The sequence below is a fragment of the Ursus americanus genome, chromosome 26 (assembly GCF_024610735.1).
Source record: "Ursus americanus isolate L20-20 chromosome 26, mUrsAme1.1.p, whole genome shotgun sequence".
NCBI classification, from domain to species: domain Eukaryota; kingdom Metazoa; phylum Chordata; class Mammalia; order Carnivora; family Ursidae; genus Ursus; species Ursus americanus.
Window position 1 is genome coordinate 20,030,683 of NC_142152.1, and position 13,692 is coordinate 20,044,374.

General features: G+C 40.6%; 1 protein-coding gene across 2 annotated transcripts; it reads right to left on the reverse strand.

Moving 5' to 3' along the window:
- Positions 1–389: 389 nt before the first annotated feature.
- Positions 390–13,668, reverse strand: ACYP1 (acylphosphatase 1). 2 transcript variants are annotated; one of them, XM_045807796.2, is made up of 3 exons: positions 13,380–13,668; positions 7,454–7,551; positions 390–802 (listed from the first exon to the last, which is right to left on the reverse strand). In XM_045807796.2, the coding sequence occupies exons 1-3, from the start codon at positions 13,540–13,542 to the stop codon at positions 587–589; spliced, it is 477 nt and encodes a 158-aa protein (XP_045663752.1). In that variant the 5' UTR covers positions 13,543–13,668; the 3' UTR covers positions 390–586. The 2 variants fall into 2 exon arrangements, with proteins under 2 accessions (XP_045663752.1, XP_045663753.2); XM_045807797.2 differs by lacking the exon at positions 13,380–13,668 and adding an exon at positions 7,969–8,118.
- Positions 13,669–13,692: the final 24 nt, after the last annotated feature.

Genomic DNA, 13,692 nt, shown 5'->3' on the forward strand with positions numbered 1-13,692 from the left:
AATAAAATCTTTAAAAAAAAAAAAAAAGTGATTCGGGGCACCTGGGTGGCTCAGTTGGTTCAGTGTCTGCCTTTGGCACAGGTCATGATCCCAGGGTCCTGGGATGGAGTCCCGCATCGGGCTCCTTGCTCAGCGGGGAGTCCTTCTCCCTTGCCCATTCCCCCTGCTTGTGTTCCCTCTCCCTCTGCCTGCCGCTCCCCCTCTTGTGTTCTCTCGCCCTGTCAAATAAATAAATAAAATCTTTTAAAAAAGTGATTCAAAGTAACTGCTTTTTCTTTCAGCTCTTTTTAAATTACGTCAAAATTCTCTTCCCACAGATGTTTACTGAATAAATACCTCTTATTTTGCCCCAAGGAAGTTCAGCAAAGATAAAGACAGTACCCTATACAGAAGGTTCTAATGTATTTTTATTTATTTAGAATTGTGTAGAGTTTGTCATCTTTCTATCATACATATAATATACAGTAATATTCAAATATCTGATACTAAGTTACTGACCAATTCTAATGCTGAACACAGAGTAGTTCTATATTAACAACAAAAACAAAACCGGTGAGTTTATCTTAGAAAATTTAAATTCAGGCCATTATTTCACAATCTGGAAATCTGAGTAATCCAACTTTACGATGACTTTCTCATTCCTGAAGTTTGCTCTGTCGATGTGTGATTTGGGACTTCCTTTTGTCTCAAGCCATTCCTGCATATGACGCACTTTGGAGATGGGACCTTGCAATTGTCCTTGCACTGTGCCCTGGTCAGTGTTCTGGACCCAGCCAACCAATCCCAGCTTTTTACCCTCAGCCTAAGGGAAAGAAAAATGTAAGAGAGAAAAATCCAGTGAGATTGAACAAAACACTGAGACTACAATCTGTTGCCAGAATCTTGGCCTAGAATCAAGCCACTGAAACTAATTTGATGTTGTCCAGAACAGTCAAAACCGAACTACAGCAAGGAGACTCTCTCTGACCTTAACATGAAGTGTTGGCCATTTGACTCCATTTGCTTCTTCTACCCTATAAAACCTCGGCACTAGAAATTTTCATTACATAGTCAGTTTGCTTAAGTACTAAAGACTTAAGTACTAAAGTAAATCAGATGCTTTTAAAATGATTCCCGAAGGCTGATTGTTGTTAGGATACTGGGCTGTATCCTGCTCATTTTCCCTTCTCCTAATCAAGAATCTAGTGGGTATATTAAATAGAAAAAGCATGAAGTTATCTGATCCTTCTCTTTGTCTTCAGCCAGGACCACACCTAAACAAATCCAGATGAACGAGTGTCCATTGTATCTTTAAAGATCATTATTTCCTGGGCAACTCATTCCTTTGTTCTCACTTCAGAAAAATTGTCTAACCCAAGGTCTTTATGTGGCATCCAAAGCCCACTTTCTGTCCTCTTCCTAGAGAAGGAAAAAGCATGTAGTGGTCAGCCTCTGAACATCAAAGTTCCATGAGACCACATAACGATTAGGTTTTTACTTGACTTTATTCTCTTCTGTCTAAATAATCACACCTTTAAAGTTGAATAAGTTTATGAAGACCATCTAATCATTGCAGTTGCTTTTCCCTTCGCCTTTCCAATGTCCTTTAAGTCATGAAACTGTGGAATGACTGAAAAATTGGGAAAGATAGCAATGTTTAGAGGTAATTTTTTTTAATTGGCAAGCAGAAATATGAGAAAAGTTATCATTTAAGTAACCTACCTAAATGGAAGGAATTGGGTTACAAAAGAAAATGGGAGTTACCATGACTGCATGCCCAAATGCCAGAGGAGTGACCTAGTAAATATGGGAAATCGCTGCATTTGGCCAAAGAAAATGTTATGCACAGCAAAACCATGTTTGATGAGAAACTAAAGTATCTATCAAATCAGTTATGTTCAAAGCAAAGGCATGTTTGTATAATGAACAAAAGAGACTGCAGTCAAAAAACAATTTAAGGGATACAAAGGAAATTAAGGAAGAAAAATAGAAGATACCTACGGTGCGCATTAAGTGCCAAAGATGGGGGCATAAATAAAGGATGCGGAGAATGGATTTTAAGGAAGACTACATCCAATTCACTTTGTATAACAATTGCTCTCCTCTGCTTCAAATTAAGAGATTTGGCTACTCCCAGCTCTTCAAAGTTACCTTATTTGGTAACTAGCTATAATAATGATTGTATTGAGTTTTGAGCAGGAGTTTATAAAGTCAAATTTTTAAATTGCAATGTGATTTATCTGAACTTCTAAGAGTGAAAAAAGCACTCCCAAATTTGACTGGTGATGAGAATGGGAATTTCCCGTAGGTTTGTGCATTTGATTCTGTTCTTATTTTTAAATGATAGCATAACGTTGCTGACTCATGCTCCATTTTGAATATCTATCTAAATAAGCAAATAGTGTTTGTTCCTACAAAAATTCCAAAAAGCTAATTCTTCCTCATAACCATATTCTGGAAAAATTATTTTAAGGAATATAATCACCAACACCAGTTTCAATCTAAAAAGAAAGTCCCTTCAGATGAATAACCTAGACTTCCAACTTAGGAAACTAGAAAAAGATCAAGCCAAACTCAAAACCAGCAGAAAGATAAAAATAATAAAGATTAGAGTAGGAGTTAATAAAATAAAGATGAGAAAAAAAAAGAGAGAAAAATCAATGAAACCAAAAGTTGGTTCTTTAAAAAGATCAACCAAATTGCCAAAACTTTGGCTAGACCGATAAAGAAAAAAGAGAGAAGCCTCAATTACTAAAATCAGTAATTAAAGAGGAGACAGTACCACCAACCTTACAAAATAAAAAGGATTATAGGGAAATGCCATAAACAATGGTAGAGAATTTAGAGAACAACAAATTAGAGAATTTAGATGAAAAGGGAAGATTCCTAAAAAAGACTCAAACTATTAAAACTGACTCAAGGATGCCTGGGTGGCTCAGCCGGTTAAGCGTCTGCCTTCAGCTCAGGTCATGATCCCAGAGTCCTGGGTTCAAGTTCCACATCGGGCTCCTTGCTCAGTGGGTAGCTTGCTTCTCCCTCTGCCTCCTGCTTCCTCTGCTTGTGCACTCTCTCTCTCTGACAAATAAATAAATAAAATCTTTAAAAAAAAAAATAAAAAATAAAACTGACTCAAGAAGAAATAGGCAATCTTAAAAGACCTATGACAAGTAAAGAGATTGAATTAGAAATTTAAAACTTCCCACAAAGAAAAGCCCAGGACTAGATGACTTCACAGGTGAATTATACCAAATGTTTAAAGAAGACTCTTACACCAATCCTTCATGAATGCTCCCAAAAAACAGAAGAAAACTCTTCCCAAATCATTCTATTAAGCCAGTATTACCCTCATATCAAAGCCAGGCAAAGACATCACAAGAAAAGAAAACTATAAACTAGTATCACTTGTGAATATTGCTACAAAACTCAACAAAATATGAGAAAATCAAATCCAGCAACCTGTAAAAAGGATGGCATACCATGAAAAATTGGGATTTATCCTAGGAATGCAAGGTTGGTTCAACATAGAAAAGTCAAGACACCATAGTTTAAAAATCATATTAATCAAAACACAATATTAATAAACAAAACAATATAACAAACTGTATTAATAAGTACAACAGAAAACAGATGAAAATAGACGATCAACTCATAGATTGAACAAAAAAAAAAAACATTTGACAAACTCTAACACTCAAACTAGGAATGGAAGGGAACATACTCAACCTGATAAAAAAGGCACCTGTGAAAAACCCACAGCTAATATCATACCTAATGGTAAAATACTGAACACTTTCTCCCTATGATCAGGAACAAGACAAGTGGCTCTTGGCGCAACTGGGTGCCTCAGTTGATTGTCTACCTTTGGATCAGGTCATGGTCCCAGCATCGGGCTCTCTGCTCAGCGGGGAGCCTGTTTCTCCCTCTCCCTCTGCCTGCCACTCTGCCTATACTGTGCTCTCTCTCTCTCTCTCTCTCTGTCAAATAAATAAATAAAATCGTCAAAAAATTAAAAAAGACAAGTGGCTTTTGCCACATCTGGAGGTTCTAGCCAGGGCAGGGAAAAAGAAATACAAGGCATTCAAAGTAGAAAGGAAGAAGTAAAACTACCTTTACTCACAGATGACATATCTCATTTACAGAAAAATCTTAAGGGATAAACACAAACACACACCCAAATTAGGACTAATAAACGAGTTCACAAGATTGCAGGATACAAAATAAATATGCAAAAATCAATTGTATTTCTATAAACTGGCAATGAACAATCAACAATTTCATTTATAAATAATATTGAACATAATAAATTTCTTAGGACTAAATTTAACAAAAGAAGTATGAGACATTTGGACAACTGTAAAATATTGTTGAAAGAAATTAAAGAAGATGTGAATAAATGGGAAGGCATTGTATGTTCATGAAATGGAAGACAATATTGTTAAGATAATAATACTTCCTAAATTGATCTACAGATTTTAAGCAATCTCTATCAAAGCTGCCTTCTTTGCAGAAACTGACAAACTGATGGTAAAATTCTCATGGAAACATAAGGGACCCAGAATAGTTAAAAATAATCTTGAAAAGGAAGAACAAAGTTGAAGGACTCACACAACCCAATCTCAAAATTTACTTCAAAGCTATGATAATTAACACAGCATGGTATTGGCATAGGTCAATGGGGGCGCCTGGGTGGCTCAGTAGGTTAAGGGACTGCCTTCGGCTCAGGTCATGATCCTGGAGTTCCCGGATCAAGTCCCACATCGGGCTCCCTGCTCAGTGGTGAGTCTGCTTCTCCCTCTGACCCTATCCCCTCTCGTGCTCTCACTCTCTCTCTCAAATAAATAAATAAAATATTAAAAAAAAAAAAAAAAAGGATAGATCAATGGACTAGAACTGGAATCCAGAAATAAACCTTACATTTACAGCCAATTGATTTTTGACAAGGGTGCATGACAATTCAATGGGGAAAGTAATAGTCTTTTTAACAAATGAGCCTGGGACAGCTGGATCTCCACACACAATAAAATCTACCCACCTCACACAACATAAAAAATTAACTCTAACTGGATAAAACATCTAAAGCTAAGAGCTTAAGTGATAAAACCCTTAGAAGAAACTATAGGCATAAACCTTCATGACCTTGGATTGGGCAAAGGTTCCTTAGATACAACACTAAAGCACAAGCAACAAAAGAAAAAATAAATTAGACTTCATCAGTATTAAAAATGTTTGTGCTTTGAAGTTTTCATCAAGAAAGTAAAAACAAGGGGCGCCTGGGTGGCTCAGTTCAGCTCAGGTCATGAGCTTCTTCTTCTTCTCCCTCTCCCTCTGCTTGCTGCTCCCTCTGCTTGTGCTCTCTTTCAAATAAATAAATAAAATCTGTAAAAAAAAAAAAGTAAAAAGAAAACCCACAGAATAGGAGAAATATATGCAAATCATTTAAGTAATAAGGGACTAGTATCCTGGATATATAAAAATCCTTACACTTCAACAATAAGAAGACATAACTCATAGCAAAGGATTAAATAGACATTTCTCCAAAAAAGATATACTATATTTTCTTTCATGTGCCAATAAGTGCATGAAAAGATTATCCAACATCATTAACTATTAGGAGAAGGCAAACAAAATCACATACATACACCAAGTATATTACATACACCGGAATATTATTCAGCCTTGAAAAGGAAGGAAAATCAGACACATGCTAGTGAAATAAACCAGTCACAAAAGGACAAATACTGTATGATTTCACTTATATGAGGTACCTAGAGTAGTCAAACTCATAGAAACAGAAAGTAGAATTGTGATTACCAGGAGCTAGGTAGGGAATGAGGGAATTAGGAGTTATTGTTTAATGGATACAGAGTTTCATTTTGCAAGATGATAGGGTTCTAGGGATGGTAGTGATGGTTCTTAGAGTCACTGAATTGTACACTTAAAAATGATTAAATGATAAATTTTTCCTTATGTATATTTTACCACAATTTTTTAAGAAAGTATTTTACACAGTTTCCAGATATTTGAGATTTTCTAGTTGTCTTTCTGTTATTGATTTGTAACTTAGTTCCATTGTGGTGAGAGAACACGCTTTGTATGACTTCAATCTTAAAATTCATTAATACCTTAAAATGAAATAAAACAGCAAAAAGCCACAATGACATACCACTTCATACTCACTAGAATGGCTCTAATAAAAAAGATAGACAATAACAATTGTTGACAAGGAGCTGGAGAAATTGAAATTCTCATACACTATTAGTGGGGATATAAACGGTACAGCTGCTTTGGAAATAGTTTGGTAGTTCCTCAAAAAGTTATACACAGACTTACCAGGCGACCCAGAAATCTACTCTTAGGTATATACACCCAACGGAATTGAAAACAATGTTTACATAAAAACAAATACATAAATGTTCACAGCATCATTATTCATAATGGCCTGAAAGTGGAAACAACCTAGATGTCCACTGATTGATGAATGGGTATATAAACTGTGTTATACCCATGTAGTGAAATATTATTCAGCCATAAAAAGGAATAAAGTACAGTAGCCCCTCTTCATCTGGGGTTTAACTTTCCATGGTTTCAGTTACCTTCAGTCAACTTCAGTTCAGAAGATGATCACCCTTCTGAAGAGTCATTAGAAGGTCAATAGTAGCCCGATGCTGTGTCACAATGCCCTCATCATTCACCTCAGTTCATCTCAACACATAGGCATTTTATCATCTCACATCATCACAAGAAGGGTGAGTATTAGTACAATATTTTAGAGAAAGAAGGATCACATTTATATAACTTTTATTACAAAATACTATAATATTTCTAGTTTATTATTAGGTATTGTTGTTAATCTCTTACTGTACCTAATTTATAACTTAAAGTTTATCATTGGTAGGTCTGTATAGGAAAAAAGTTTCATAAATATCTTGAGTTCATCTAAATGACATCTGATCGGGACGCCTGGGTGGCTCAGTTGGTTAAGCGTCTGCCCTCGGCTCAGGTCATGGTCCCAGGGTCCTGGGATCCTGGTCGGGCTCTCTGCTCAGCAGGGAGTCTGCTTCTCCCTCTCCTTCTGGACCTCTCCCTCCCACACGTGCTCTCTCTCAAGTAAATAAATAAAATCTTTAAAAGCTGTCTGATCAACATTAGCTTTCCTACAAGAATTGTGATCTGGCTGATGAGGCCACAACAGGGAGAACTGGGGAAGTCCTCAATTCCCCTTTGGAAGAGAGAAGCTCATTAATATGCGTCTAGATACCACTGTCAGAAAAGAATGATAATAACAGCACATGATTCTGCCATTTACATTGTCTTTCATCCACTGCAAAGCATTTTCATTTCCATTGCTCTACAAACCACCACGCAGCTACCAAAAAGCCGGCTTCTCCCAATGCACATTTATTCGTCAGGTACACTGTCTCTTGTTCCCCTACCCGTAACCTACGCATGTCCCCAAAGCCTGTAGGCCACATACCTGAGTGTACTTGCGGAAAAACACCCCTTGGACCTTCCCAAAAATTTCATAATCCACTGATATCAGGGTGTCCCCTTCTGCCATGTTCATGCCCACACCTGTCAGAGACCAGAAAAGCAGAAAAGTAAAGGCTCGTTATCCTATTCCAGGACGCCAAATCCCGAGGAAAAAAGGGCCAGACCCGCACTTCTCCATCTGTAACTACTGCGACCTCTCCCTGACATTACGGTCCTCCAACGCCAGAGCAAGCAAGCGGATATGTGCAAGCGGGTGTGCGAAGTAACAGGAACACACCTGAGCCAAGGAGCTTCGGGTCGCAAGTACCCACAGAGGCCCCGTTTGGGGCAATTACCTGCTTAAACCAATTGCCTCCCTACTCATCCCATGTCGGGCTTCCTCTCCATCCCTTCCTCTTCCCAGGGACCCAGCTTCTACTGGCCACCAGAATCCCCTTCTACTAACATTTTAGGGGTATCAAACTATGGACAAGCTACGGGGCCCTATCCGAGGCTCACCCTCCTCGTCCTTCTGTCGGGCTCCTGGGACTACACCGGCGACCAGCACGCCAACGGTTCCCACAGCCCGGTAACCTCGGCGCCCGGAAGCCCAGAGAACGGCTCCTCCTTCGCTGTCTCTCATGCCCATCACTTCCGCCGACCAATCAGAAATGGTGCGCTCGGCCCAGAGCCCGCCCAGAGGGTGGGATTTTGAAGGCGGTTGTCTGAGAGAAGTACCAAGCCCCGGGTTGGGGATCTGTCCAGAGTGTCAGCTCTGATTCTACAGACCCGGGCCTCACCCCATCTCTGTTACTAAGCACATTTTTTCTCATTTTTGTTTTCGTGGGGAGAAAGGCGTAGATGAAGAAGGACTTGAAATAAATTCAATCACTCAATAAATATTTACTTAAAGCCTTCTGTATGCCAGGCACAGTTCTAGGTGGTTGACCTACATTACCGGACAAAAAGGATCACTGGCCTGGAGGAACTTAAATTCTGGAGATGGGAGATAGACCATAAACATTAAATACATAAACAAATAAGTTGAATAGGACCCATACAGGCATATCTTGTCTTACTGCAGTTTACTGCACTTCACAGATACTACATGTTTTTACAAACTGAAGGTTTGTAAACCTGCATTGATTAAGTCTAACCACCATTTTTTCCAATAGCATTTGCTCATTTTGAGTCTCTGAGTTGCACTTTGGTAATTCTCACAGTATTTCCAACTTTTTCATCATTATTATATTTGTTATGGTGAAAATGGTCAGATTGCAACTCACTGAATGCTCAGATGATAGGTTAGCCTTTTTTAACAAAGTATTTTTTAAATTAAGGTATGCACATTTATAGATATATATAAAAGGTATGTACCTTTTAAAGACATAACACAAAGGCATACTTAACAGATTACAATATAGTGCATGGGGAAACCAGTGCGTATAAAAGTTATATTTCTATTTGACTCACTTTATTGCAATATTCACTTTATTGCAGTAATTGGAACAGAGCCCACAATGTGTCTGAGGTAGGCCTGTACCTTTCTGCCCTGACTTTTTCTTTCAGTTCTCAAATTTGGGGCCATGCCCCAGTCTAGAATTGGTAGCAAGGGAGAAAAGTGAATAGGAGGTCCCAGAGAAGTTATTCCTTCTTCTATGTTTCTGGAAGCTGCCCTACCTTACTAAGAAAACTCTAAATAATGCTTATCTAAATCAATCGATCACAAGCACATGCAAAATAACCCATGGCTCCAGAGTCACAATTGAATCAATCAATCGAAGCCAAATGACCAAAATGCATGAATTTCTTTTGAGAAAACGGAATTGTCAAAGGAGTTGTGGCTGATGATCGTTCAAAGTACAGTCACTCCGCAGGCATTTGAATCCAGCCACTCTTGTGACTAAGAACGTATGAAGGAAAACTGTAGTATTTAGTGTTCTTCTCCGAACTGCTTGTATGCACCCACCCCTCATAAGACTTCATATGTGAATATTCCAGAGGGCAGACTTCGTGAGGTGAGATGGATTTGCAATGGAAGCCATAGAGATTAATCATTTCCCTTGTTCCCCCACTGAAAAGTGAGGATCCAGGTCCTGAAGAATCAGTGCTGGAGTGGGGGCGGAGGGGGTGGGAAGTTGGACTGAATGTTATGCTTGGCCATATTTGAAAAGCATGGCTAAACAGAGTGCCTGGCTGATGTTATTTCTTTCTCCAAAATTCATTTCTTTTAAAGATTTTTTTATTTGAGAGAGAAAGTGTGTGTGTGTGAGAGAGAGAGAGAGCATGAGCAGGGGGAGGGGTAAAGGGAGAGGGGGAAGCAGACTCCCCACTGAGCAGGGAGCCTGATGCAGGACTCAAAGCCAGGACCCTGAGATCATGACCTGAGCCAAAGGCAGATGCTTAACTGACTGAGCCACCCAGGAGCCCTCTCTAAAATTCATTTTATTTATTTATTTTTAAATTTTTTTAAAAGAGGGAGGTGAGCAGAGGGAGAGAGCAAATCTTAAGCAGGCTCCACGCCCTGCACAGAGCCTGAAAAGGCGCCGATCTCACAACCCCGAGATCCTGACCTGAACTGAAATCAAGAGTCCCTTATCTCTATTTTAAAGATTTATTTCAGAGAGAGAGCACTAGCAGGAGGGGCGAAGGGAGAGGGAGAGAGAATCTGAAGCAGGCTCCATCTCATGACCCTGAGATCACGACCTGAGCTGAAACCAAGAGTCAGACACCCATCTGACTGCGCCACCCAGGTGCCCCTAAGATTCATTTTGAAAAAACGAGTTTCTCGATAGAATTAAAAAAAACTATTGTCTACTACATTTGGGACACTGTAGGCTATACAAAGATGAATGATATAATCTTTGTCCTCAAAGAGTTTTTTATTTAGTATAAGGGACAAATATGCACGCACATAATGATAATAAAATGCACAACATGTTAGTCAATCCCATGAACATCCATTAAGAGCTCACCATGACTCAGCCCTGTCCGACAACAAGAACACAAAATACTTGAGAGCACAAAGGAGCAAAAAGATTCATTCTGACTGAGAAGATTGGGAAAGTGTTCTTGGAGGAAGCAGCACATGATCCAGGTTACACAACCACAACCAGTAAGTGATGGAGCTGGGATTTATTTCCAAGCAGTCTGCGTACAGAACCCACTCCCATAAATGTTATGCTCCACCACCTCCCAGTGCATGGAGCTTGGGGCAAGGTAATACACTGAGATAAAAAAGTGAAAGAAAAAAAAGAGAAAGAAAAGAAAAGAAAAGAAAAGAAAAGAAAAGAAAAGAAAGAAAAGAAAAGAAAAGGAAAGGAAAGGAAAGAAAAGAAAAAAGAAAAAAGGTTGGGGCGCCTGGGTGGCTCAGTCGTTAAGCATCTGCCTTCGGCCCAGGGCGAGATCCCAGGGTCCTGGGATCGAGCCCCGCGTCGGGTTCCCTGCTCCACTGGGAGCCTGCTTCTTCCTCTCCTGCTCCCCCTGCTTGTGTTCCCTCTCTCACTGGCTGTCTCTCTCTCTCTGTCAAATAAATTAATTAATTTAAAAAAAAAGAAAGGAGGAAGGAAGGAAGGAGGGAGGGAGGGAGGGAGGGAGAGAGGGAGGAAGGAGGGAGGGAGGGAGGGAGGGAAGGAAGGAAGGAAGGAAGGAAGGAAGGAAGGAAGGAAGGAAGGAAGGAAGAGAGAAGAAGTGCAAGTAGTCAGGTGTGGCTAGACCAGGGTTTCTCAACCCTGGCTGCACATTAGGACACTGGGGGAAGCTTTTAAAAATACCAATACCCAGGTCTCACCCCCAGAAATTGCTTTCCAGGGAGTCCCAAAGCTCAGCTAGGGTTGATATCCACTGGGCTAGACTCTGCGGAGGCAGGGCTGGAAAGGTAGGCTGGACCTAACCTGGCAGATTGAAATACCATGGTAAATTATGTTTCAACTTGAAAGGTAAAAGTAAAGAAGGAATAGGTAAAGAAGAAGCCACTGCGTAGGAGAATGATGGGGTCAGAGGTATTTAAGATAATTACTCTGGCAGCAGCTTAAAAAATGAGCTTGGGGAGCAGATGTTGAAGGCAAGAATAGCAGTTAGGAGAGTGATGCTGTCCGAAAAGAAAAGTGAAGACGAACTCACCAAGGGCAGTAGAAATGCAAAGGAACAGTCATATATGAGACATTGCAAAGTACATTAAACAGAGCCTGCTGACTAATGAGACAGAAGGGGTGACAGAGGGAGGACTGCAAAATGACTGATGCTTTCAGCACGAAAGAGAACACTGGACAAGGGGCACCTGGGTGGCTCAGTTGGTTGGGCAGGAGGAGTCTGTTTCTCTCTCTGCCTCTGCCCCTCTGCCCACTTGTGCTCTCTCTCTCTCTCAAATAAATAAATAAATAAATAAATACCTTTAAAAAAAAGAGAGAGAGAGAGAACACTGGACATGTAGATGGGAAAATGGGGAGATGATCGTGAGTTTGTTTTCTGTCATATTGAGTTTGAGGTTCCTGAGGAACGTTCACGTGGGGGTGCTAAATGGGCAGCGAGAAATCTGAGTCTGTAACTAAGGAGAGAGCCCTAAGCTGAGTATCATTTAAACATGGGAGAGACCTGAAACTTCAGCATTTGGTTGAAATCATTAAGGAAGAGAATGTCTGGGACTGTGTGTATATGAGAAGTAAGAGGGCTTTGAAGAACATCTAAATTTGGTGGGCAGGTGAGGAAAAGACATAATGCCTGAGACCTGGAAGAAGATGGAAGAAGATGGAGCAAAAACGTGAAAGAAGAAACCAAGAAGGCACAGGAGCAAGTGAGAAGAGAGTTCCAAGGGAGTGAACAATCAATGATGGCAAATGAGTAGGCTAAAGAAATAGCAGCTCTTGTCTTTGGCCACTGGGGAGTCACCAACAGCCGTGCAGTTAAATAAAATGGAAAAGGTGGAAGCCAGACCACAGTGACTGGACACTGAGGAACAGATGAGAGAATGGGGACCGCAAATGTGCAGCTGTCTATTAAGAAGGCTTGTGGAGAAGAGGAGAAATAAATGGGACCCTAAGATGAGAGGCAGCAGGTCATGGGAACTAAGTTTGTTTTGCAGGGGAAAGTTAAACATATTTTAAAACCAAAGAGAAGGCGTGTGTGGATAGATACAACTTGACGTGAACAAGATGGAGGAATAAAGAGATGGAATCAATTCCTGGAGGGTACGGAAAGGGACTAATTCAACAAAACTCACAGAAAGAGAAAGATTCTTTTTCCCCAGACACAAGAGGGAAGGAATTCAAGGTGGAGGGAGGCATTCTGGGAAATTCAGCCAGATTGGAGGGGAGCTGCAGGAGTTGGTGACAGGCAGGCCAGATGCTGAGATAATTAGGACCTTGCGAGTAGCGGGAAATGTCTGAAACTGCATATACAGAGAAGGCGGTAGGAAAGAAAACAAGGAATCAAAGGGCTGCCCTGGAGGGCCCACCAAGGAATTTCTCGGTAACATGTAAAACTGTAATAATGACATGTTGAAGCATTAACACTGACTACTGCTGTCCACTTATTTTTCCCATGTGCATGAATCTTCTGAGTAGTTACAGAAAAAAAGTAAACTGCCTGTTCCAAACAGCTTACACAAATGAACTAAAGATGAAGACAAATAAACTCTCTTCTAATGTTAACAAGTTATAGAATATTACTTAGTGTTGAAAACCAGGTTATACGGATTATTTTCAATCTGGTAGTTAACTTTATTATCATTACACTTGGCTGAGTCACTCTTGGGCCCCACGAAGAGACGGCCAGAGTTATCACGTGAGAGTAAAACATTATATCAAAATAATTAGATTGGCTACAGAAACTACCTCTGAAAGATACTGAGTAGCGAAACCTAGCCAAGTTGCTCACATTTGCCCGCAAGCTCCAGACTACTGGCTAGGGAAAGCACGGAGGGACAGCCATACCTGGGGCCCGTACAAAGCAGCCGAGCGTGCTAAGAAAGGCTATCAGCAGGCCCACTCCCGCCAAGTGGGCGGACACCGGAATCCTGCGGCAGGACGACTCCAAGGCACTTCTAGGGGCTCCGTCTTTTGCCAGAGAAGGGCACACCCCAGTGTCTGGAAGCATCGTTGTCAGAAAAATACAAGTTCTTTGATGGAGCCCCAGAAAGCCTCTCCCGCCCCCTCTCCCGTTCCCCAAGGGCAGGGCGGGACCGAGCTGCAGAGTTGGCGGGACACGGGGTCAAGTGACACTCAAACCGACCACACACCCCTCGCG

Coding starts and splice junctions, on each gene's coding strand:
- ACYP1 (XM_045807796.2), bottom strand. CDS start 13,542: ATGCTTCCAGACACTGGGGTGTGCCCTTCTCTGGCAAAAGACGGAGCC. Junction 7,552..13,379: donor CTGCTTTGTACGGGCCCCAG/GTATGGCTGTCC, acceptor GGTCTCTGACAG/GTGTGGGCATGAACATGGCA. Junction 803..7,453: donor TTTTCCGCAAGTACACTCAG/GTATGTGGCCTA, acceptor TCTTTCCCTTAG/GCTGAGGGTAAAAAGCTGGG.